The sequence below is a fragment of the Thamnophis elegans genome, chromosome 5, assembly GCF_009769535.1.
Source record: "Thamnophis elegans isolate rThaEle1 chromosome 5, rThaEle1.pri, whole genome shotgun sequence".
NCBI lineage: Eukaryota > Metazoa > Chordata > Lepidosauria > Squamata > Colubridae > Thamnophis > Thamnophis elegans.
Window position 1 is genome coordinate 44,169,003 of NC_045545.1, and position 25,881 is coordinate 44,194,883.

Below are 25,881 nucleotides of genomic sequence, written 5' to 3' on the forward strand. Positions count from 1 at the left end.
TTGTGCCTCCGGATAGATGCCTGGCTGCAGAGGCGAAGGAGTTGGTGGAGGTGCCGCCAGACTCCGACGGCGAGGGGTCATATGAGTTGGCCTTGGAGGAGGTGGAGGACCTTGGACAGGGTGTTAGGGCTCAGCCAGAGCTGTTAGAGCTGCAGCCAGACTCCGACAGCACGGGGGCTGGTGGGTTGGCCTTGGAGAGGGTGGAGGACCCTGGACGGGGTGTCGACGCCGCGCAGGGCGGGAGGAGACGTGGTGGCCACCCAATACCTGGGGAGCATTGGATCAAGGGGAATGTTCCTGCAGGTATTTGGGATTTACGAAGGAGGAAACACCGGAGATGAGTGCGGGTCATCTTATGGACAACCCATTCTGACCGCATCCGGACTGTCAGACCCGGGGGAAGGACCCTGCAGTGGGGGATAGTGTTGGTTGACTCAGCAGAAACCTGTGAGTTGTTTCGGGATGCAGGATAACAATGCAGCTGGGGCTCGTTAAGGATCTCCTCCTGTGGATAAAAGACTGATGGTGCCACGCCTTAGTGGCAGAAGTCAATGTTGTTCGTGAGTTCAGTTCCGTTCCTGTTCGAGTTAGTGTTCATGATTCAAAGAGGCATTTGGATAAGTGATTTGCTTTCTGTAAGAGTTTTGTTTTTGCATTTGCTGTGTAACTTTTTGCCAGAGACTTTATCTATGTTTATTTTGGGCTCGCAGCCAGCTTGAGCCGGGACTGATAAAGATATTTCCTTTGAAGTTCTGTCTGGCTGTTGTTTGTGAACAAGCAAGGAGGGGGTCAGAACAAAAGAGTATCAGTATTTTGGTGTTGGTGTTTAAGAATCCTGAGAACACAGCAGGCATCCAAGAAATCAAAGATCATTGAACAAATCATCCAGTTGGATGACTCAAATGATCATACTTTGGATCCAATATGTCAAGGCATGCCTCTCAGAAGGTTGTAATATTGGGTAAGATGCAAGAAAAGAATGGCCAATGGTAAGGTGGATGGACTCAGAGGCAATGGATTAAAGACCTGTAGGCCGGAGTTGGGGCATATCATCCAAGATTAAATCGACGTGGTTGTTACAACTTAATGGCACATCATCAACATCCCATTTATCTACCTACTATTAGAGAATGGACAGCTAATTATTATTATTGAATAATACAAAATTTATTATTTTAAAGCTATTTTTAGACAAAGTAATGTTTAGGGGCAGGCTGTGAGGTAGGATTTCAACCAGAGCTGAGAAGGCAATTGTTTGAAATGTCAGGACGGGAAACGTTTATTCCACGGGTCCCCATGCACAGCTCCCATCACACTTCCACCCAAACGGCCCAGAATGGCGTGGTGGACCAAGAACTCTCGCGAGCCAATTCCAAAGTCAGACAGGTCTCTCCCAGCCCTCCCCCGGAGCCTGGCCGACACTCGGCGAAGAAGCCGACAGAAACCTCCCTCCAATCGGCAGCGCGGCCTCCCCACCATGCACCACCCGCCGGGAGCTTTTGGCCTATCAACCTGTCAGGGCGCTCCCCTCCGGGGCAGGCCAACCACTGGCTCCTCCTCAGTGAGGTAAATTATAGTCAGCGTGGCTCTGCCAATCGCCGGCAGAGGAACGCTCGGGGCGGCCCCCTTTAACTCTGGGGTGACTCCGAAGCGGGTCCACCGAGAAGGAAGACGTGCTCGAGCCGCTCTCAGGGACGCGCCGCTTTCCTCCCGTTTGTCCGAGCCACTGGCGGGTGAGTGCGGTCGTGCAGGGAAGGGAGGGGGGGGGAGATTTCTCGACACTTTTTAGGCGGCTTTTCGGGGCCTGCAAGAGACAGCCGCGTATCCCGTCTGACTTCAGGCGGCTGCCTCCCTCCCCGTTCTTGCATTCCCCACCTGCCACACCCTATCCGATGCGGACTTGGGACCGATCTCGCCGCATTCTCCCCCTCCGCGTACCCGGGAGCTTTTTTTTTTTCCCCTTCTTCCCCCTTTTCGCTCAGCCGGCGGGGAAGTGATTTCCTCTCCCGCCTGCCTGCAGCGCGCGTGACGCAGGCCGACTTGACAGGAGCAGAGCTCCCCGAGCCTTTTTAAGAGGCGGGAGCATTTCTGCTTGAAAGCAACGGGAGCTGGGCAAAGAGGCTGTTTCCTTTCTCGGAAGTCGTCTGGCACGGGTTCGCTTACCGCAATGAGTTGAAAAAAATGGGAGCGAGAGGCGGCGGCGGGGAAGACGATGACTACGGGATGCTGCTTCAGAAGAGGCCGAAAGTATGTTCGTTAAGAGAAACGGGGCCGGAGAAACTGAAGCGAGTTGGGGAAAGGCCACTATTCGCACCGGTCTTTCTGACGGATTAATCTGAGGCAAAACTGTCGAACCGTAGAAGAAGGGAAGGAGGCACAGTTGCTAAGCGAGATTCCCCCTCTTCCCCCTCAGCGTACACAAACTCAAGGGCTTCTGACGTCAGTGTGACATTAGGGGAGGCTTTTGTAATCTTGCAATCTGATAATAAATAAAGCAATCTAACGTTGATATGTAGCTGTTGAAAGCATAGGGATTTGGGTTTGGTGCTGGGGCATCATAGACTTCCTTTAGGTTCCCTCCTTTATGTGAATGCTGAAGTTGAATTTAACCATTTCTTGTACATCCTTTTCTTCTCCCCCCCCCTTCTTCTTCATCCTTGTTTGCTATCCTTAGAAAAATCATTTCCCAAAGTAGGATTAATTCTAAAAAGGAACAACCGTTTCTTCAGGAGAAATGGTCAAACTTGTATTGTGCCTGCTGTAAGTTATTGTGCACAATCTTCTGTGGTTGCACAAATTCTTAAGTAAAAGTAGATGGGTTGGAGTAGCAATATCAGAATGTGTAAGCAATAGTTTATAGCTCACCATGCAGTTAGAAAGGGACAGAAGGAAGTTAATCATCTGCTCCCCTTCCATCTTTGTTTTCTTTTCAAATATATGATGATAAGACAAAACCTCAATCTAATTGTTGTTCTCAAGGATAGGGATAAGGAAGTAAGGAAATGATTTATTATGGCTGCACATCTATGTAATATGTTCTGAGCATCAAACATAACAAAAACAGAATTTCATTAGAACAAAAAACCAACAACTACTGAGACATGCATTTGGCAAGAATTTGCAACGGTCAGTAATCTCTCATATCTATATGCATGCTACCAGCTGTGTTAAATTGCTTGGCAAGTCATTACCCGTTGATTCCTTCAAATTACAGTGCTGAAAATTTTCTGAGATACTATAAAGATTAACAATATTTTATGTCACAACCTTTATGGAGTAGAGACTCTTCATCATATCTGATCAAGGTACAGAAAAGTTATCCCATAATGGATGTACTTGTTACATGCATAATAATTAATTTTTATTGCAACACTATTTTCATTGGAACAGAGCAAAAGGGCTACTCCCTTCTTAGTAGGCTGATGCTGCTGTTGGAATTTGGGGGGGGGGGGAATCTCAGGCTCATGAAAAATTTATTGGAAATTTTTGCATTTTTAACTTTTTTTAACTTTCTGTATTAAACATATTTATGAAGCTTACATTTAGATATAACAACATTTCCTATATCAAAATCAAATACACATGTTTCTTTGTGAGTTTTTAAAAGGTTGTAAGCAAAATATTTGTAGAATGTTTAATTTTTTTCCTCTGTTTTGGTCTGCTTAAATTTCTATTCTCTCCGTCATACAAAGTTAGAGGAACCTTCTGTTCCAAAGTTAATTCCTTTTTATGTACATTAGGAATAGTGAGACCTGATAAAAATGTATGTGAATTAAATATATAATCAAATCTTATATTTTTAGATTCAATAGACAGAGGTGTCATAGATTGTTCTACTTTATTTCAGTTGTATATCAAGACAGTTGTATGCTCAGTTAGAGAGAAGATATTTAAATCTGACCTCACAATAAATGCAATATTTAAAATTGAGTATGTCATTGCTATTGATTTGTTAGAACTATTTTACATTCACCCAAAGTCCCAACTAAGCACAATAGCAACTTTTTTCTTTGCTGGGCTGCATTCATCCTGCATTTAGAGTTATTAAAGTTTCATGAAGATATCCGATTATGGGTGAATGGATTGTGCGAGAAGATATCCAGTCAGTTTTCTTCCTGATACAAAAAATTACTTCTGATTGAGGTGGCCTATAAACTTGTGTTGCCCACCTTGTATGGCTGATTCCTGACAAGAGCTGAGTATGTGGAATGTAGTTGTGCTGGAGGGCACATTACTGTGCTTAGCTGACACCTCAATTACATCAAAGAAGTTGTATTCTATGGCAACAGTATTTCAGGGAAATGAAAATCAAGTTTGTATTTTAAATAATTTAAATAATGATTTAAAGTCTTCCACTATTTCCATTAATTTCTTTTCCACTAAACTTAAGTTATGCATCTTGCATTATAAATTTCACCATTCTATAAAAGAAGACACTGTTCACCAGTCGGTCTAATATTGATATAAACATATATTGCTGTTAAATAGTTTTGAATACAGTTCCAGCTATTTCATTCTAATATGCCCTATCACCATTTCCTCCTTCACCATTCTGAAACAGATGAAGTTGGGGAAATGTGCTTCTTCCAATCCCTTTATTAATTTACAATGCTGTAGCATGTAGGAGCCTATTGAAATAGTAGTAATAAAAGCCATGGAAATCTATGGGCAGGGAAAAATTGATATATTTTTTCCTCATTTGTTTATACTGTATGAAAAATAAAAGCAAAACATGGCAGTATGGGGGACCTATGGAGAACAGTAGATGTAAAATGTAACTTGCATCTGTTCGTGACTTTCTGAAAATTCAGAAAAATAAAAATTCAGCTGATAGCTATGTTACAGTCTTTTGACAAAAAGTTAAATTCTGTTTTATGTAAACAGCAGATTAATGTATGCATCTAATATTTGATGTTTGTAATTGTGTAGTATTCACTGGGGAACTCTCAACTGGTTTGGGAGATTGTCCAAGTGCAGATTTTGGAGCCATTGAATTCTGTAAAATAAATCTGTGAGGGTATCTCATAGAGGATATTTCCTTAATAGTTGAAACCACCTACCATATGAATGTATACATCCTAGCATGTACTTGAACTGTAAATGATTAAGGAAAGCCACGAATGCTTGTCTAGGAGATTATGTGGTCAAATAGTTTGTTGTCAGAATCCTTGGCATGCTGGTAAATAAAAGCAGAAAAATATTCTATGTATATTAGAGATTTTATCAATTGTTTAGGTACTAAATCCATCTCTCAGTCTAACTATGGCTTATGCTTTGCTGGTTACCTGGAGCAGATGCATTTTTTTCAACCTACCCATGAAAGACTCATACGACTATCCCATTTTGGCTGTCCTACTTTTAATTGTCCTGGACCTGTCATTAGTAGAAAACTGCCAATATGCATTATGTTTATATACAATGTTTTAGATGGCTTTCTAAATATTGCAGCCTTCTATTAATTCCACAAGGAATTAGGTGGATTTAGATATTGCCTAGGATTTAGTTTTACAGGAGGTGAATAAATGGGATGAAGTTAGTGAATGGCTTTTACGTATTCTTTCTCCTGTCCAAAACATTAACTTAAAAAGAGACCTCAGTGTTTTGAGGACTGAAACATTTTAATTGCAGGACCAGTAGCAGTTCAATTACAATGAAATGTTTGCCTTAAGGCAGGTAGGATCACTGCCTGCTCAATTCTGGATTATCACTGAGGAAACACATGTGACTTTTATTATTGACACAATCTCTGTGATTTCTACCTGGAGAAGGGGTGGCAGGGTGTAGCAATAGTTGCTGCTATACTAAAGTTTAGTAAAGACTCTTGAAGTTAAAATAAAAGCCAGTTTGGGCTAGTTGTTAAGGCACCAGGCTAGAAAGGAAGAAACCATGAGTTGAAGTGTTGCCTTAGCCATGACAACAAGCTGCATGACCTTGGGCCAGTCACTCACTCTCAGCCAAACTCACCTTACAGGGTTGCTGCTCTGAAGAAAATAGGAGGAAGGTGTGTTGGATATATTTGCTGCTTTGACATATTTTCAAATCTATAAAGGTGGGATACAAATAAACAAATAGAAATAAATAAGAGTAGTTTGGTTTCTGATAGTAAGCCAACACTAGTGGTTCTTGCTCATATTTGATAGTTTGACCTGATTATAATTGCAAATAATAGCTTATCGCTTATTTTTATTGAAATATTATTACATTTTACTGAATTGGAAATGTTTTTGGCTCCTTCACAAAAATATATTTTAGATCCCCTTTCTGGGCCTATCTCACTAGATGTCACCAACATGATCAAAATGTGGCCTGCGGGAGATTTGAAAGGATTTAACCTGGCATCTCAATGTGGGGAGCTATGACTTACTAAGAACTGTTAATAGTGTAGGTTCCAGAGGAGAATATGATTGAAATAGAGTCCATTTACTTCTCCCTTTGGACAAAACAGTCTTTCAAAGGGCAGCTCTATACTAAATCTTTTGACTTGATCAGTTTGTTCATCTATTACAAGCTTTAGATTCTATAATTTTATATGATTGTTAGAACCATAACGGCCCCTTTGCAATCTATTTGTACTGTTAAGGCAGTTCTGTTTTAGTGTAGCCTACCGTATGGTACTTCACTGAACTAGGGAAAAAAATTATTTTAAAAAACTATTACTTATTCTAAAAGAAGTAGCTATCTAATACAGTTGAACTATTGGAAATTAGCATGTATGGTTTGTGGTGAGTATAATGCTCTGAATATAAAATTGGTGTTGGAACTTCTGTTTTCAGTGTTGTCCTCCATTTCAAGGGTATTTTCCCTACTGATCTGGATGTTCTGCACAGCCTCACTTGGCAGGGCAAGCATAGAATCCCCTCCTCCATCTCTATGCATCAATATGCTATTGAGAGATCCTTCTCTGCATCTATGTGCGTGGTAGTACCAGGCACAACAATTCTATGCAAGCAACTCATGTGGGTGTGGGGTTTTGTGCTGTTGATTTCAGAATGTCAGTGAGTTGGAGGTGCGGCCAAGCTAGGGGTTTGATGTGTCATGTTACAATTTTGCCAGAATACTGTTTGTACAGGTGGGTGGAACTGGAATTTGGGTATTAGATTACAATAATAGATGCACAACTGAGCTTTATTTCAATATGTATTTCCAATTAACATTTCTGTGATTCCAATTGGAAAATGCATAGTGAATGTGATCCTATGTAGATATTCAGATCTGCTTTATTGCATGTGATGGGAGGAGGGATGATTTCCTGATTCTTTTTACCCTCATGGTTTGAATTCTTATAGCACTAAAACTCTGTTACATTATTTCTTCTACCTAAAGTTGATGGCAGTTTAATTTTAGTGAGCAGATGTCAACTAAAATATTTTTCTTGTCAAACCAGTGAGGGGTGGGGGAGGCCTTTCAATTTTAAAGCCATTTTAGCAATCTTTAGAATGTTGCTAGTGAAAATTCCTACCACACTGTTCCAGTCTGACCTGTTCAATGCTTTGGTATTCACTGGTGCCAGGGCAGAATGATATCCGGATAATATATGGCCCCATAGTGTATAGGAGTAGGATTTTGAGAATATCGCAGATTTCAGTTGCATTTTCTAGTTTATTTAAAGAACTGTGATGTATTCTTGATCTGGGTGTTTGTATGGCACAATTGCACCATACACTAGACTCTGGGGCTGGGCTGCTTATGTGGCAGAATGCTGAGCAGAATTCCCTCCAGCTCCCAAACAGGCTGAGCAGGTTGAGCCCATGTGGAGACAATGACTGCTCCATCTCTGTATTCTACTGATTGTGCAGGAAAGTGTATTGGACACTTCATTGCTCCCCCCTCTCTCTGTACTAAGTAAAAAAAGAATTATTTAGACCTGATTAAATCTTACCCTTTGAACAGAGATGCTCACGTAATCTTCTATAAGCAGGGAAATGTACATTATAGTACAGAATATCCAGTGGGAAAATGAATGTTGGGAATACTTATTACTGATATATGGTAATCATTTTCCTATTAAATACAAAAGCATATAAGTTCTGCTTCCTTAACCTCTTGAGGAACTAATATGCCTGCAGTATTTGTGCAATATGGGTCTCTCGTGTGCTATGCTCAGCTGTTATTCATAAACGGTAAACTCTTGCAGTATACACCAGTGAGTCAACGAATAGCCATTTCCTATTGCCCAGCTCAGTTGCTTACGTTTTGCCCTATTGCTTCAGTGGAGTACAGATGATTAGACAGAAAGATAGGAAACTTGGTTTCTCTTTAAGAAACCTCCATATTCCTCCACATCATTTCAACAGCAATTGCCATGATTTGAATAGTGGGGAGAGTTTGCATTGCATTGTAGCCAGGTATAGGGACCACGTGGGAATGAATAGGATGGGAGATTTAAAAAATGTATCTTAATTTAATGGAATTTCATAACCTTCCAAGAAAACTACATGGATGAATCATGAATGTTTGGACAGAAAAAAACCTAGTTTCATTTCCCATATTCACACCAAATCTATGATGAGGTAAATTGTTTCAGGGGGAAAAGTTAAGTCTTCCTTTCATATAGATATTATACTTTAGAGCAGGCATGTCCAACCCACAACCTATGGGCCACATGTGGTCCTGGACAGCTAGTAATGCTGTACATTGTAATCCACAACATTATTATGTGCATTTATATATATTATCTATTTTATATATTTTATATGTGGCTAAGACAATTCTTCATTCAATGTGGCCCAGGCAAGCCAAAAGATTGGGCATGCCTGCTTTAGATATTTTGAAGCAGTATTATTTGTACTTCCATCTTAGCTTCACTGTCAGAGTATATTCCTATGTACAGTATAATGATAGACAGGAAAGAACTACATATAATTGATGTGGTCTGTTTATCTTAATCTGTCTCTGTTGTACTTTCAGGATTGTCTGTTCTTCCTGGTTTGCCTGACAAATTTCTGAAACCCAGAGAAGCCAAGAACAATTGGCAACTTAACACCACCAGACACCTGGTATGCCCTCCAATTTTTTTTCTTAGTCCTAAGCTTGTCTTCATCTTTCACTGTTCATTCCCTTAGAAATTCTTTAAAAAAAAAAGACTGGATCCTCTTAAAGTGAGGCTGTTCTAAATTGCCTTGTTTGGTCTTGTTGCATGATGTATACTGATACTGTCAGTCCCTTTTCCATCAGTAACAGCTTATTTTGAATTATCTGTATTCTGCTTGGATATGTTAGTCTTTCTTGGCATCTTTCTAAGTTGAGTCACTATATCAAAAATAATATTTTAGAAAATGACTTGTGATTTTTCTTATTCTGCATGTCGTATTTCTAAGGTTGGCTACTTAAATATATATTTTAGTCATGTTAGAGTAGTTATTAACATGCTGTCCTGAAAGCCTTTGTTGTTCTGATTTATAACCTGTTTGGTTGATCAACAAAATAAATTTCAGAAAGTAAAAGTAGCATTTTTTATTTTGGACTTACTGCTTCAACGTCTAAGGTAACATATAGTTCCATTTATATAGCATGTATTATTTTCTGTTCACCCCTCTTTAAAAAATGGTGTTTAGTTTGGAAACATTCAGTACTTCATTTTTTTTTCATTGAAGGAGCCAAGTTGTCTAAATTGTTTTTGGGTGTCTTTTATTACTCAGCTAGAAAATATTTTCTGCATGCAGTCAGTTTGGTCTGAGAGATGTAACCCCTAATCCACAAATAATAATTTGGGCTGCAGTTTCAAATGTATCAATTGCAGTATAGATAAAACCCACCCTAAGCCTACTGTTCCTTCTTGAGAAGGTCATGTGACTTGTATAACACATGCGGGCACCAATTGTTTATCCTGAAGGTTAAATGAGACTTTGGAGCTGCTTCCTGTAGACCAGGTGTGTCCAACCTTTTCACTTGCCTGGGTGAAAATAAATTGTCTTCAGCCACATTACTAGCTGTTCAGGACTGCATGTGGCCCACAGGGTTGGGCATGCCAGCTCCAGACTGAATGTATCTGAATAGCTTTGTTTCACTGGTACTTTTTTTTATTTGTCAGTACTTGCTACTGGCACTATCAAAATCATTCATAGAAAAATATCCTAGGTGTGTTCAGCAAAAACAAGAATTAAATCATTTATTTCATCCCAAAAATAATTATGTTTGTTGAGAATTGGGTAATAAACAGAACTATTCATTAATTGCATCCAAATAAAAGTATGATTTGCAGGTTGTCCAGTTCTAGTGCACTGACTAACACTTTCACTTCTTATGCAGAACAGCTACTAATACTGTTACCATGGATGTGTTGGTGAACAGGTATCGAGACTTCATGAAGGGAGCAGGTGAGCAGATCTTAGCCGAATGACTAAAACTATTTTTTGTTTTGTTTTTATTCCTTTTCCTCCCCCAAAAGGAAACAGGTTTAGGCTGATAATTGAATTTACTGAGGAAGATGATCCAAAGGTTTTGCTTTCAGTATTTCAATAATTGGAGTATTCCCCTTGAGCAGCAATAACTACCAGTAAATTTTTCCCATAATTGTTCATCAGTTCTGTATATTGTCTTGGATGAATTTAGCCCATTCCTCTTTATCGAACAGCTCCAACTTAAGTATCTAAGTGGGCTCCCTTGCATGAACTGCTCACTTTAGGCCTTTCACAATATTTCTACAGGCTTAAATTCAAGACTTTGGCTCAACCATTCCAAAACATTAACTTTCTTCTGCTCTAACCATTTTTGGGTTGTATGATTGGGTTTTTGGGTTGCTGTCTTGCTGCCTGACCGCTTCCTCTACATATACATACATGCATATGCCCTGACATTTTCCTGTAGAATTTGCCAGTACAATTCAGAATTCAAAATTCCATCAATGATGGCAAACCATAGTCAGCAAAGTAAGCCCAAACTGTGGTATTATCAGCACCATATTTCATACATGGGATAAGGTTCTTAGGGTAGAAAGAAGCATTTGTCTTTTGCAAAACTTAATACTTTTTATTCAAGCCCAAAAGTTCTTTTTTAGTCTCATTTCACCATAGAACATTCTTCCAGTAGCCTTTTGGATTATCCATATGGTCTTTCGCAAACTATAGATGAGCAACAACATTCTTTTTGGAGAGTAACGGTTATATCCTTGCACACTATTTCTCTGTGGAAATTAAAACAACTTTCTGGCCAAAATATATGTATTATGTGTAGAAAAATGAAGCCATGAAATGACATAGGAAAATTGTGTTGGTTTAAAAAAAAAATCATACTAGATCGGTCCTGGCCCATTCTGTGGGCAACATCTCTTCTTGAAATATCCATGAACAAAATAATGGAACAATCCAACCTGAACAATTAGCAGACAAAAAAGGAGGTGACAGCTAAGTAGCACAGTACAAGATAGGGTCATCTTTAGGCTAAGGCTGATAGGTACTTGTCCCGGGTGCCAAATCATAGAGGGAACCAACACTGTCCCTCCTTCTGAATCGTTCTAAAAAAGCAAATCTTTGTAATGGCCGGAGCTGGCACTATTAGTCCTACACCCTTGAACCAGCACTGGCACAAGATCTTTGGCTAGTTGTCCAGATGAGAATATAAGTTTGGCCTTCCCTTGGCAAAAACTGCATAGCAAGAAATTGTAGTCTACCATTAGTTGCATCAAAGCAATCTCTTTGGAACTGTCTACTGTAGTGGCTGTCCGGAGTTTTCTGGTCTTACGAATGCTGACATTTAGTTTGTTAGACAATACTCTTGAGTTTTTGAGATCTATTGGCATATTAGACACTTTGCTTTTAGTGTGAACTGGGCTAGTTGAACATTCCTGTGGAGGGTAACAGTGGTAATGAACTACTTCCATTAGTACAATGACAGTGTCCATATTGTCTGACAAAGGACTGGTGGAGTCCAAACTCTTTGGAAAGTTTGGTAATCTCTTTTAGCCTGGTGAGCATCAACAACTATTTTTTGGAGGTTCTCAGATACCCCCTTTGTTTGATCCATATCACATTTCCACATTCCTGTGTTGTGAAGATCAGACTTTGATAGTGAATATCCAGAGTTCTGTTCTTTCAATAGGCAAGAATTCCTATCTTTACACCTGATTATTATCTCATTGACTGAAATGCCTGACTCTAATTTCCCCCTGAAATGAATCCTTAAAAAGTTCACATACTTTTGCCACATATAAATATGTAGCTTTGGATCATTTTCCTCAATAAATAAAATACAATAGAATAGCAGAGTTGGAAGGGACCTTGCAGGTCTTCTAGTCTAACCCCCTACCTACGCAGGAAACCCTATACCGTTCCAGACAAATGGCTATCCAATATCTTCATAAAGACTTCCCGTGTTGGGACATTCACAACTTCTGGAGGCAAGCTGTTCCACTGATTAATTGTCCTAACTGTCGGGAAATTTCTCCTCAGTTCTTAGTTGCTTCTCTCCTTGATTAGTTTCCACCCATTGCTTCTTGTTCTACCCTCAGGTGCCTTGGAGAATAGTTTGACTCCCTCTTCTTTATGGCAACCCCTGAGATATTGGAACACTGCTATCATGTCTCCCCTAGTCCTTCTTTTCATTAAACTAGACATACCCAGTTCCTGCAACCGTTCTTCATATATTTTAGTCTCCAGTCCCCTAATCATCTTTGTTGCTCTTCTCTGCACTCTTTCTAGAGTCTCAACATCTTTTCTATATCGTGGTGACCAAAACTGAATGCAGTATTCCAGGTGTGGCCTTACCAAGGCATTATAAAGTGGTATTAACACTTCACGTGATCTTGATTCTATCCCTCTGTTTATGTAGCCTAGGACTGTGTTGGCTTTTTTGGCAGCTGCTGCACACTGCTGGCTCATATTTAAATGGTTGTCCACTAGGACTCCAAGATCCCTCTCACAGTTACCGTGGCACGACAAAACCGCGGTCCACTAAAGCGTGCCCGATTAAAGCGCGTACCTGACGTCATCAGCGCGACAAATACGACCGTGGAGAAAAAAGGGCGCTTTAAAAAGCGCTTTTAAAGCAAGCCGATTCACGTAAAGGTAAGGGTTAGGTTAAGGGTTAGGGTTAGGTTTAGGGTTACGTTAAGCGTTAGGGTTAGGTTTAGGGTTAGGTTAAGGGTTAGCGTTAGGTTTAGCGTTAGGTTTAGGGTTAGGTTTAGGGTTAGGTTAAGGGTTAGGGTTAGGTTTAGGGTTAGGTTTGGGGGGGTTAGGGTAATTTTAACTTTACCGCTCACAGCGTGATGTTTTCGTCGCGCTGTGATGACGTCAGGTACGGGCTTTCGTCGAGCGCGCTTTCGTCTACCGCGGTTTTGTGGTGGAACCAACAGTTACTACTATTGAGGAAGATACCACCTATACTGTACCTGTGCGTTTCTTTTTCTTGCCTAAATGTAGAACCTTACTCTCTTCACCATTGAATTTCATTTTATTAGATAGTGCCCAATGTTAAAGTTTGTCAAGATCCTCCTGTATCTTTAGCCTGTCTTCTGGAGTGTTGGCTATTCCTGCCAGCTTGGTGTCATCTGCAAATTTGATGAGTTCCCCATTTATTCCCTCATCCAAATCATTGATGAAGATGTTGAAGAGTACTGGGCCTAAAACAGAGCCTTGGGGTATTCCACTGAATACTTCCCTCCATGTAGATGCAGTTCCATTGAGGATTACACGTTGAGTGCGGTAGGTCAGTCAGTTACGAATCCATCTGGTGGTGATGCTGTCCACATTCTACTTTATCTAGTAGTAGGTTATGGTGTACCTTATCAAATGCTGTACTAAAGTCCAAGTAAACTATATCCATGCCATTCCTCTGGTCCACTAGTTTTGTCACTTTTTCAAAGAATGCAATAAGATTAGTCTGGCATGATCTGTTTTTAACAAACCCATGTTGGCTTATGGCTATTACTTTGTTTACTTCTAGGTGTTCGCTAATTTGTTTCTTGATTATCTTTTCCAGAATCTTTCCTGGTATTGAGGTCAGGCTGATAGGTCTATAGTTTCCTGGATCTATTTTTTTTCCTTTTTTGAAGATGGGAACCACATCAGCGCTTTTCCAGTCCTCTGGAAGTTCCCCAGTGCTCCAGGATCTTTGAAAGATATAGTTCATTGGTTCTGAAATCTCATCTGTCAGTTCCTTCAGAACCCTGGCGTGTAATCCGTCCGGTCCTGGTGATTTGAACTTGTCTAGGGTAGACAGGTGCTCATTTACCATTTTCTTCCCTATTTCAATTTGTGTTCCTAATCTGATTTTTGTGGTGCTGTTTTTGATAGTTTGGTCTGTTTTATCCCTTTGTGTAAAGATATATGCAAAAAATGAGTTAATGAGTCTCCCTATTGCTTGTCACCTTCTTGCCACTTTTTCCCAGCAATGGACCAATTGTTTCCTTAACCTTTTTCTTGCTTTTAACATGTTAGAATAAGCTTTTTTTTTTTGTTATTTTTTACTTTTGTGGCAAGGCTTTCTTCATTGTGAGCCTTAGCTTTCCTTACTTCATCTTTACAGGCTCAGGCTGTTTGCTGATATTCTGCTTTAGTTTTGTCCCCCTCTTTCCACTTTTTATACTTAACTTTTTTGTCTTTCAATTTGTCAGAGAGTTCTTTATGCAGCCATGCTGGTTTCTTTTGGGAGCTGTTATTTTTCTTCTTCATTGGTATTATGCTAGACTGAGCTTTTGTAATCTCATTTTTCAAAATTTCCCAAGCTTCTTGAATTGCTTTCTCCTTGAGGATTCTCATCCATGGAATTCTTCCCAAGCTCTCTCTAAGTGTATTGAAATTAGCTCTCTTAAAATCCAAGATTCTAGTTTGACTTTGTTCTACTACTTGTGTTTGCATAATGTTGAATTCCAATATTGCCTGGTCACTTGCCCCCAGGGTTCCTGTGGCTTCAACACCTTCTATCATTTCCTCTCTGTTAGTGAGAATTAAGTCCAAGATGGCTGATCCCCTTGTTCCCTTCTCTACTTTTTGGGAAACAAAATTGTCTGCTAGGTTCGTTAGGAACCTATTGGATCTTCTGGTGCAGAGTTTGTTTCCCAGTTGATGTCAGGGTAATTAAAATCCCCCACTACTATTGTGGTGTGCTTCCTACATACCTTAGTTAACTGACTAGCAAAAAGTTCATCTACTTCCTCTGCTTGGTTGGGTGGCCTGTACTATAGACCTATAGCAATGTCATTTCCCCCCCAACCTTTAATATTGACCCAAATGCATTCAAGATAGTTCTCATCATTGTTGTGCTCTATTTCTGTAGAGAGGTAGTTATTTCTTATATATAGTGCAACTCCACCCCCTCTTTTATTTGGTCTATTTCTTTTAAATAATTTGAATCCTTCTAGCTATATGTTCCATTTGTGGGTTTCATCCCACCAAGTTTCTGTAATGGCAACAATATCGTATCTGCCCTCATTTACTTGAATTTCTAATTCACCCTGTTTATTCCTCATACTCTGTGCATTGGTGTATAGACATTTGAGTCCATTTTGATTGATTCAGTGTTTACTGTCTACATAACCTGTGTTATGCCTGACTGCCCCTATTTTCTTGCCACTTGTATGATTCATGCACATGGTATGGCACTATTAAATGCTTGGTTTTGCTTGACAGCAGGAGTGATAATCTTACCTGCACAAACATATATGTTACATGCACTGATAACCCTATGAGTTTCAGATTGCTGGGGACAGAAATGTTCTGTATTAATTAATTCTCTGTCCCGCTGTTCAGTTTAAATGTTTATCCAGAAAATCTGTGAATTTAATGCCAAGTAATTCAGTCCCTTTCTTGGATGGGTGCAAACCATCTCTTTTGTACAGTTTTTTATTGGACCAACTGCAGGAATCATGACTAATAAAACCAAAGCCTTCCCTTTTACACCACTCCTTTAGCTACACATTAAACTCTGCTACACGCTGGCTCTTCCCTTTTTGTTCTTTATATACTGGTATAACCTCTGAAAAGATAAGCCTGTAACCTACACTACTAACATACCTCAAGCTCTGGAAATCATTCTTCACAGAAAGTACATCTTTTTGAGACAGATCATTTGTGCCAAGATGTATAATAGCATCAACATCACAGTCCTTACTTGCATTCTTGACTATCTTAAGAATATGCCTCTTGTCTCTGCTGGCAGTAGCTCCTGGCAGACACCTGACCTCTTTTAAAACCTCCATAGCCTTTCCTAAATTTACATCTCTTATGATTGAATCACCAACCAGAAGGTGACTTCTCTTTTTACATACCTTGATCTTCTTGTGCGACTGATGTGTGATACCTGGGTCCCCATTTCACCTTTCCAAAGAAAGTTCTTCATTTTGCATCACGATCCCCTGCTTATTTGAGTCATCATTATCACAACTACCTTGACCTGTCTCTTTAGTGTCCCCATTAAGGTCAGCAAGGGCGCTATATCTGTTATACTGGGTCACAGCAAAAGCTTTGTGTTTATGGTTCACAGCTCTCACTCTGCCAGATCCCACGGTTGTCCAGACTTCTCTTCTCCTGTAGGATCTTTGCGGTAGAGGAGGCTGATAGAGTGGCATCTCCATAATGTGGAATGGCCGAATTGGGCACCTAATTTCTGCTTGGAGAGCACAGATTAGAGATTCTAGATAGGTAATCTATCTATGTAGACTAGTAATTTGTTTACAAAGGGGACATTATCCCAATTTGAAAAGAGTACTGCAAAAGACAGGTGCAAAACAGCTATTACATTGAACTAAGTCGGTCATTTTGAATAAAATAAAATCACAATCTCAAGCACACTAATCCAGAATGTATTATTGCTATTTTGGTTTATAGATATGATTTGCGCACCGTTAGGCACGTGGGTTACCTAGTCCTTTTTGTCTCTCTGACTCCCCCTTGTAGCCAGCAGCTCCAATCACCAGCCTCAGGGAAATTCAAATGAAATGGAGTTAAAGGGCCCCTACTGTAGTCTCTCTGACTCCCTCCTTGTAGAAAATAGCTCCAATCACCAGCCTCAGGGAAGTTCAAAAAATCAATGAACAAGTATAATGTTTTTGACATTTGTTTAACTTGGTTTTCTCTTATCTAGTTTTAGTACCTGTGTGGATAAGCAATCATGTTTTAGGTTATATTTATGCAGAAATATTCAAATTTCAAAAGGATTCACAACTCTTTTTAATACCATTTAAATATCCCTAAAAACCATCTACTCCAGGTACATTGGATACTGATAACAAAAGATTTAATGTGTTGCAGGATCCTTACATATATATATTTATATATTTTCCACAGACCCCCGGATTGCTTCATATCCACTTATGGATTCTCCTTGGCCTCTGACCGCTATCTTACTGGGTTATGCCTATTTTGTATTATCACTGGGGCCACGGCTCATGGCCAACAGGAAACCTCTGAACCTTAAGAAGTTCATGATACTTTATAATTCTTTTTTGATGGCACTATCAGTTTACATTGTTTATGAGGTAAGCTTCTCCCTGTATTAAATTTTATCTGTAGCTTACACTGACTCTCCAACATCAGTTTCAAGGTCTAAGACATAAAAGTTCAAATTCAAAGTTACAGTAAGACATACAAATAAGTAAAGATTCAGTTCAACAGAACATTTCAGGTACTTCAAACTTATTAAAAATGTTTTCTCAAAATGAGAGTGTTTGTTTTATATTTGAGATAGTAGGCATTAAAATTTGATGCGATACAGAGGGCTTATTTCCATGAATTTTGAATTTTTTGTACTAGGAATGATACAAATGACATTGTAAAAGTAAATGATTATTAATAGGCAATCTTACAGCCTCATTTTGTAAATTAGACAGCAGAATTTTTACTATTAGGCTACTATTATACAAGGTCATGTATTTTTACCACCTGTTATGCTGAATTATTTCTCTGAATCCTTTTATGTTTCACTGTGAATGCACATTTTTCCCAAGTAGAATAACATATGGGATTTGTCTTGATATGGACAAATACAATGTTATTACTGATATTTCATTTTTTTTCAAAATTATATCAGTGTCATTCAATGAGATAAGTATAGTACATGACAATTATATCTTAAAAACCTACTTTGGTGTTGATGCAAAATAAGTGTAATACTTGCATTGTAGCAGTATAATATATAAAAACATTGCTTCACTAAAAATATAAAAAGACGTGGATATTAGTTATTAAGTGCATTGATATTTATTTGAAAATTTTGTAAAGTTTGGTCTGACCGTGCTCAGCATATGAGACCTAGAAAAGAAAGCTGTTATGAACTGTGATGTTGTTGGAATGTAGTTTTAATGAAGAAGAGGTCTGGGAATGATAATTTCTAATAGTTTTTTTGTTTGTAGTTTTTAATGTCAGGCTGGCTAACTGGTTATACATGGAGATGTGACCCTGTTGATACATCCCAGGATCCTACGGCTCTTCGGGTAAGCTTGTTTTTCATTTTCCTGTCTTGTCCTCCCTTCATTCTCCCTGTACTCTTATGTTTCTCTTATAAGTTGTGTTTTCTTTACAGCCTTTGGTGAAAGTGTTCTAAAAAGAATGTTGAGAAGGGAGACTATAAAGGGAGAGAAAAGTAGAGGGAAAAATGGGATTTTAATTTTTTGATGGCTAGGATGTTTAACTTTTGCCTTGTCTCTAGATGGTGCGTGTGGCATGGATCTTCATTTTCTCTAAAATCATTGAGCTGATGGATACAGTAAGTGACTCTGAACTTCTGATGATTGATCCTATTTTTGTAGTTAAAGCATAGGTGATTTTCACCCAGTATCTTTAGATGGTGGCCACTCAAGTTTACTTATTCTTCCAGCATTTATATTCTTATAAAATTATAGTGGTCATTCTTTGCATACTTTGCTGCATTTATGCAGCAGGATGTTCTGGGTGGGTCAGGCTATATACTTTCTGATAAATACAGTTATATTTAAAAGATTGTCTAACTTGACGGCCATATTTTGAAGACTGCATTGTGGTCTTTTTTCTCTAATTTAGATTTGGTATAAATGGATCAGGTGTAAATATGCTACTAGCCAAAACCTGAAACCTACATTGCATTGTTGTTTCCAGGTGATCTTTATCCTAAGAAAAAAGAATGAACAAGTGACCTTTCTGCATGTTTTCCACCATTCAGTGCTACCCTGGAGCTGGTGGTGGGGTGTGAAATTTGGTCCAGGTGAGATTTTAATGGGGGATTTACTCCAGAACTTGATTCCAAGATTTGAAAAATTTGTATCCATAATTATTTTCATATATGCCTTTTTATAATATGGTATCTCATGAATACATGCAGTATATGTGTGTTCTCATTATAGGCATATGTACTTGAACATATATCTATCCAAGATATTATAGGAACAACAAGACAGTCTTAGACTTTCAACTATCTGCCCTCATCTGCTTCCTTTATTAAAGTCATGTTTGGATAGTAGAAGTCCTGGATGTTTTCAAACCTTTCTGTTTTGATATATGTAGATTTTAAAATAAAATCTTTCTTCTTTTATTTTCCTGTCATCATTAAAGTCTTAGCTATTGCGAGTATTTGAAGAGGTTGACTCAGCCTTCCATCCTTCTGAGGTTGGTAAAATGGGGACCCAGATTGTTGGGGCCATATGCTGACTCTGTAAATTGCTTAGAGAGGGCTGTAAACCACTATGAGGCTGTATATAAGTCTAAGTGCTACTGCTAATGCTATTTCCAGTGTTTAATTATCATGTTAAAAGAGCCGAGGTGGCGCAGTGGTTAGGGTGCAGTACTGCAGGCCACTTCAGCTGACTGAGATCTGCAGTTCAGTGGTTCAAATCTCACCAGCTCAAGGTCGACTCAGCCTTCCATCCTTCCGAGGTGGGTGAAATGAGGACCCAGACTGTGAGGGCAAGTTGCTGACTCAATTTGCTAAAAAAAAATTTGTAAACCGCTTAGAGAGGGTTGAAAGCCCTATGAAGCGGTATATAAGTCTAATAAATAAATAAATAAATAAATAAATAAATTAAATAAATAAATAAATAAATGTTTCCAGGTGAAAGATCGGTGTGTGTATTCGTGTGTATGCATGCATGCATGTGTGTGTATGTGTATAATGAATATTTTTTTTTAGAAAAAGTCACACATATATCACAGAATGCTAGAATTTTTCTACAAATATCAGTATAATAGTTAGGCATATGGTAAATAGTTATAGAAAAGTCAAACAGAATATTATATCATCAAATATTTTAGCATTCCTATTTAAGATATTTTATGTTGCTTTTCTAGACTAAAATAAAGTTAGTGTATGCTTAACGTTCTAGACTAGAGTCCTAGGGTTAAACCTGTCTTTAACCATGAAAGTTCACTTGGTGACTTTTGGCCAGTCACTATCTCTTAGCCCAATTTGTTTCACACGGTGGTTCCAGCAAAAATTGAATATCCTAATACCTTAACTTTGAGCTCACGAAGAAAGGGCATGATAAGATTCTCATAAATAAATAAACAATAAATATTCTTCCAAACTAATCTACTATTAATAAATATGCAACAATGCAATATCAAATCCAGAATATTAAAAATATTTTAAAATGGTCTAAAGATCTAAAACAAATAGAACCTTATACTTAATGATATTACAAAATACATTTAACCGTTAAAAGAAGAATTAAAAATGACCAAGTGAACCTTTCTCATTAAAGTAGTTTGAATGCTATCTCTAAGAGTTACCCCAAAAAGAAAAAAACCCAGTAATCTCAGGACAGCGAGTTCCACAAATAAGCAAACACCATGGGAAACTGGTTTTATTTATTTATATATTCATTCTGTTTATTCTAGCTGTCTCAATGGCATATCTATAAACAAGGTCCCCATGAGTCAGTCCAATATATTTAACCAATTGTTTTAATTTTCAGAATCTGCATGTTCCATTGGCTCTGTTTCAAGTGTTGAGAATGTATTTTGGTGGATATTTAGTTTTATCTTTTCAGAAATAAAACACTTGAATGTCCTAAGCTAGGATACACTTACATGTAACACTAATAACAAGCAAAAAATTTTTGACTGTATGTACTGAATACAAATTACTGGCATTTTTATTTCATACCATTTTGATCCCATGTGCCCCAAATGAATTTTCTTTGTTTTTCTAATATTTATATAAACCAGGGGTGTCAAACTCAAGGTCCATAGCCTGCATCTGACCCATGGGGCCGGTCTGGAAAAAGCAAGGGACTGGCTTGCGGTGCCTTTGTTAGCAAAAATAGGGTGTGGGATGGGAACGGGCAACCCCCCCCCCACAACTGCTTTTGGCCTTTGGAGTTCTCCAGGAGGCCTTCCTGACCCAAAATGGGGCTTCTGGGATGTCCAAGAGGCCTTCCAGGTCCAAAACAGGGCCTCCGGAGTGCTCCAGGAGGCCATCCTTGACTCAGAAGGTTATAAAAGGGAAGAAAAGTAAAATATTTTACCTTTCAGGCTTGCAGAATTCTGCTACTATAGTGTATGTTAATAATTTATAGTTCTAGTCATCCTAGGGAATCACTTTCTTGATCTGGTCTCTCTCAAAAGGTGATCAAGTAGATCAAGTAAGTATTTTAAAAAAATCACAGAAATGTACATTTCCCTATTTTTATAAGTTTATAATACCATGTCTGCAGAGGTGTGGTCCTGTGTCAACACCCACCATGACCACACACCCAATGGCCACGGCCACACACACACACAGCCCTTCGAGGTCAAACTCAATCCTGATGTGGCCCTCAATGAAATTGAATTTGACACCCCTGATATAGACTCTAAGGTCTAGTTATTTCATTTATCCTCACCTTTCTCTTTTTCTCTGTTACTGTACAGGAGGAATGGGCTCCTTCCATGCTATGGTGAACTGTATGGTACATGTTGTGATGTACTTCTATTATGCACTCTCAGCTGCAGGACCTGCTTTCCAAAAGTACCTCTGGTGGAAGAAGCACATCACTGCCATTCAACTGGTAAGTAACAAAGGGAAAAAGATAGGCAAATTATGCCAGCATTTTTTATTCAGTTGTACAAACTATTTTTGGTCATTTCATCTGATTCTGTTTCTTTTGAATAGCTAATTACAGAAACTTGGTAACCTACCATATTTTTCAGAGTATAAGATGCATCTTTTTCCCTCAAAAAAGAGGCTGAAAATGTGGGTGGGTCTTATACACTGAATACAGCATTTTTTGCCTCCCGAACCACTGCCCCCTTCACCAAAATGGCCGGGCATAGCTTTAGGAAGCTTTCAGAGTGCTCCTGGGAGCTGGGGAAGGCAGAAATGAGCGAAAAATGGGCCGATTTTTGCCCAGTTTTGCCCCCAGCCCCAGGAGCACTCTATAAGCCTCTTAAAGGCTATTCATGCCCTTTTTTGACCAAAAAAAAAACGTTTTTGAGAGGTCTGCAGAGTACAAAAACTTTTTAAAAAAAATTTGCGTCTTCAAAATCTTGATGCGCCTTCTACTCCGGTACGTCTTATACTCCGAAAAATACATTAATTTTATATTTGTTGCCTATTTTGAGTTTTCCCTTTTCTTCCAAGGATTATCCATCATTATCGTGTTTCCTGAAAATATGACATGTCTTGAAAGTAAGGCCATGCCATATTTTTCAGGTGGGCAAAAATATAACACCCCCCAAAATAAGCCCCCTTGACAACCCCCCCAACCTAGCGGTATCCCGAAGGCACCAAGCTATGGGAATGGGGGGGGGGGAGCAAAGGTGCTCGTGTTGCTTGGCGCCTTTGGGATACCGCTAGGTCAGTAAGCGGCGTTGTGCCCAGCTGGAGAGTGGGTTTGCTGGGCGGCTGTTCCACTCCCCGATCGCGCGCCTCCCAGCCTCATGATGCCCTGGCACAGCTCCGCTGTGTTCCTTGCTGCTACCCGTTGCTTTTTAAAGGAACAGCAGGGAAGGGAAGCAGGCAGGCAGCTGTAACCATTGGGGGGGGGGGAGATGTTGGGCCCTGAGGCGCGCCTCTTACCTTTCTGGCTCCGTCGCATTCCCCGCTATGAGTTCAACTGGTGAGGTTTTTTTTACAAGGGGCTTCCCTGGACAAAATGACAAGGAACGCAGCGGAGCTGTCAGCCTCTGGTAGCAGTAGGACACGCATCTCGCTTCTCCCCCCCCTCTGCTACCCCTCGCTAAAGGGACGTCGGGAAAGGGAAGCAGGCAGGCTCCCTTTACCATTGGGGCGGGGTGGGAGGTGTTGGGCCACGAGGCGTGCCTCTTACCTTTCCGGCTCCATCGCGGTCCTTGCCATTGTGTCCAGGGAAGCCCCTGATTAAAAAAACCCCTTCTCACAAGGTCAAGAAATTTGATAGAACTCGCAAGAAGGGTTCCTTTTTTACCAGCGGCTTCCCTGGCCACAATAGCGAGGAACACAACGGGGCTGGACAGGTAAGAGGCCGGCCTCGCTTCTCCCCCACCCCCTGCCACCTCTCACTAAATGGACGGTGGGGAAGGGAACCAGGCAGGCTGCCTTTACCATTGGGGCGAGGTGGGTGGCGTTCCGTCATGGTCCTCGCCATTGTGTCCAGGGAAGCCCCTGGTAAAAAAAAACCCCTTCCTCGCGAGTTCAAGAAGTTTGATTGAACTCACGAGAAGGGTTTTTTTACCAGTGGCTTCCCTGGACACAATGGCGAGGAGCGCGACGGAGCTGGAAAGATAAAAGGCACACCTCACTTCTTGCCTGCCCCAGAAAATAATAAGCCCTCCCCCTATAATAAGCCCAAGGCCATATTTCGTGGGGCAAAAGAAAATAAGACCCTGTCTTACTTTCGGGAAAACACGGTACCTGTGAGTAGAAGCTCCAACTGTCATCTTTATTTATTTCATCAGTGCCTTGTTTCTCTTTTTAGCTGCAGTTTGTGATTGTCTCCATCCACATCTCCCAGTACTACTTCATGCCTGACTGCAAATATCAGTTCCCAATCTTCATCCACCTCATCTGGATTTATGGAGTTATCTTCTTCATTCTCTTCTCCAACTTCTGGTACCAGTCATATACCAAAGGCAAGCGTCTACCCAAGTTAATGGCACAACCTCAGCAAAACGGCTTCCACGAGAATGGTGCCATTGCTAATGGAAAAGTCAAAGCCAACTAGGGGTGGATTCAATTAGCCCCATATCTGGGCTTCTTAACCAGATCAAGTGCCTACAGACTGTTATCTTGCAGTTCCAAACCACCTTCCCAACTGCCCTGTTTCCCTCGTTGCCTCGCTTTCATCTTTCCCCAAAGGAGACAGGCTGCCTGGGCTGTCGGTGCTGAATCCAGCCCAAGGCCTCCAAAGTGCCTATGTCTGCCCTGGGCTGGGCTCCCTTCAGAGCTGGACCAAAGCAGAACCCTGACAGATGGGACACATTTATCCACTTAATTCTACGTACACAATGTGATCTAGGTGGGGATTTTTGTTCCTTTGCTCTCCCTACGTTTGTGTTGTCATTTATTAATTCTGTTTATTTACCGTTGGTATTCTGCCATTCCTAATCCTTTCCTACTTGAATGTAAGTAGTCCCTTTTTGCTGGGGGTGGGAAATAATTCCTCCTGGAGATAATTTTTCCTGCTCTGTGTGCAGATGGGGTACTACTAGGCAAGTCTTACTGCCTTGGCTGTATTCCTCTTTTGGCATTGCTCCTCAGCTTTGGCTGCTTTGATCCCAGGACCTTAGCAATAACTCTGGACTTCAATCTCCACATGGCTTGATGACTGCAAGCTCTTATTGCACTGAGGCCCAGGGAAAAGAAATAGGACCCTGTTGTCCAGCTTGTATGCCATTGCTCTGTGTGCCTTTTAAAACATTATTGAATCTTTCCCGAAGAACAGAGGCTCCCTATTATCTAAATTTGGGGAGGACTTCTCAAGAGGAGGTATATCCCTCCTGAATTTTCCATTTGTATTCACAGAAATAAATGGATAGAAAGAGAATAGTCATTCTGTTCTTGATTTCAAGGCCTTGATGATTGTTTGGTTGGGCCTGATGTGTGAAAAGAACAACTTTACTGTAAGTAGTATGTTAGTATTGTTTTTCAGTTCCAATGACTACTGCTTCTCGCAGTGAATTGGTATCTTACTTAAAGTTGGTTTACTAGATGAGAGGAGCTGAAAAACTGAAATCAAAGTCCTGTGAACCGTTGCAATAGAGTGGTGGCTATGTTCTGGCTCATCTACAGTGCATGGTGTCAAGTATCAGATTATTTCTGCTCAAGAACACAGGAATTCAAATTTTACTAGTTTTCTGGTCCATAGAATACCTTCCTTCAAAGTTTAATACAGCATTTAAGTCCTTGACTCCTGCTTGTCCTGTCTGCTATTCCAGGCAGGACAGTGTTAATTTCTTTCTCTTCTTATATGGACATTCCTTCAGGCCAGATGCTTTCCTTTTGCACTGGCTTAGAATCTTGTTGAAGCTCCAGCTGCTGGGCATTATCCTCCTGGGCTTGAAAAGACCTGTAGTCCTTGGTGCTATTGCCTATGGTCTGGTTGAGTGTGATAAGTGGAAAAACTACAAATACTGGGGGGGGGGGGGGGGGGGGGGGGGGGGGGGGGGGGGGGGGGGGGGGGGGGGGGGGGGGGGGGGGGGGGGGGGGGGGGGGGGGGGGGGGGGGGGGGGGGGGGGGGGGGGGGGGGGGGGGGGGGGGGGGGGGGGGGGGGGGGGGGGGGGGGGGGGGGGGGGGGGGGGGGGGGGGGGGGGGGGGTGGGGGGGTCTGCCTGCAAAATAATTCTGCAATAGAATGAATTGAAAAGTAATCTTAGTAGCAGATCTTAGATCTGTATTGCATCCTAAATTTTTAGAGTGCCAAATATGAAAGCAAGGATATAGTGCAAATATAAAAAGCTAAGGCAACAAAATACCTTTTATGTTGTTAGAATAAACTTGTATTGGTCTCTCTACCTCAATGCTAGGGGTACTAACCCACTCTAGATATGTGCCATACACATAATCTAAACAAAACATGTCTATA

General features: G+C 40.4%; 1 protein-coding gene across 2 annotated transcripts; it reads left to right on the plus strand.

The window, feature by feature from the left end:
• The first annotated feature begins 1,573 nt into the window (after nt 1-1,573).
• Nucleotides 1,574-24,844, plus strand: ELOVL1 (ELOVL fatty acid elongase 1). 2 transcript variants are annotated; one of them, XM_032218283.1, is made up of 9 exons: nt 1,574-1,733; nt 8,908-8,996; nt 10,249-10,316; nt 17,220-17,410; nt 18,284-18,364; nt 18,580-18,636; nt 19,005-19,110; nt 21,753-21,889; nt 23,777-24,844. In XM_032218283.1, the coding sequence occupies exons 3-9, from the start codon at nt 10,271-10,273 to the stop codon at nt 24,020-24,022; spliced, it is 864 nt and encodes a 287-aa protein (XP_032074174.1). In that variant the 5' UTR covers nt 1,574-1,733; nt 8,908-8,996; nt 10,249-10,270; the 3' UTR covers nt 24,023-24,844. The 2 variants fall into 2 exon arrangements, with proteins under 2 accessions (XP_032074174.1, XP_032074175.1); XM_032218284.1 differs by lacking the exon at nt 1,574-1,733 and adding an exon at nt 1,786-2,247.
• Nucleotides 24,845-25,881: the final 1,037 nt, after the last annotated feature.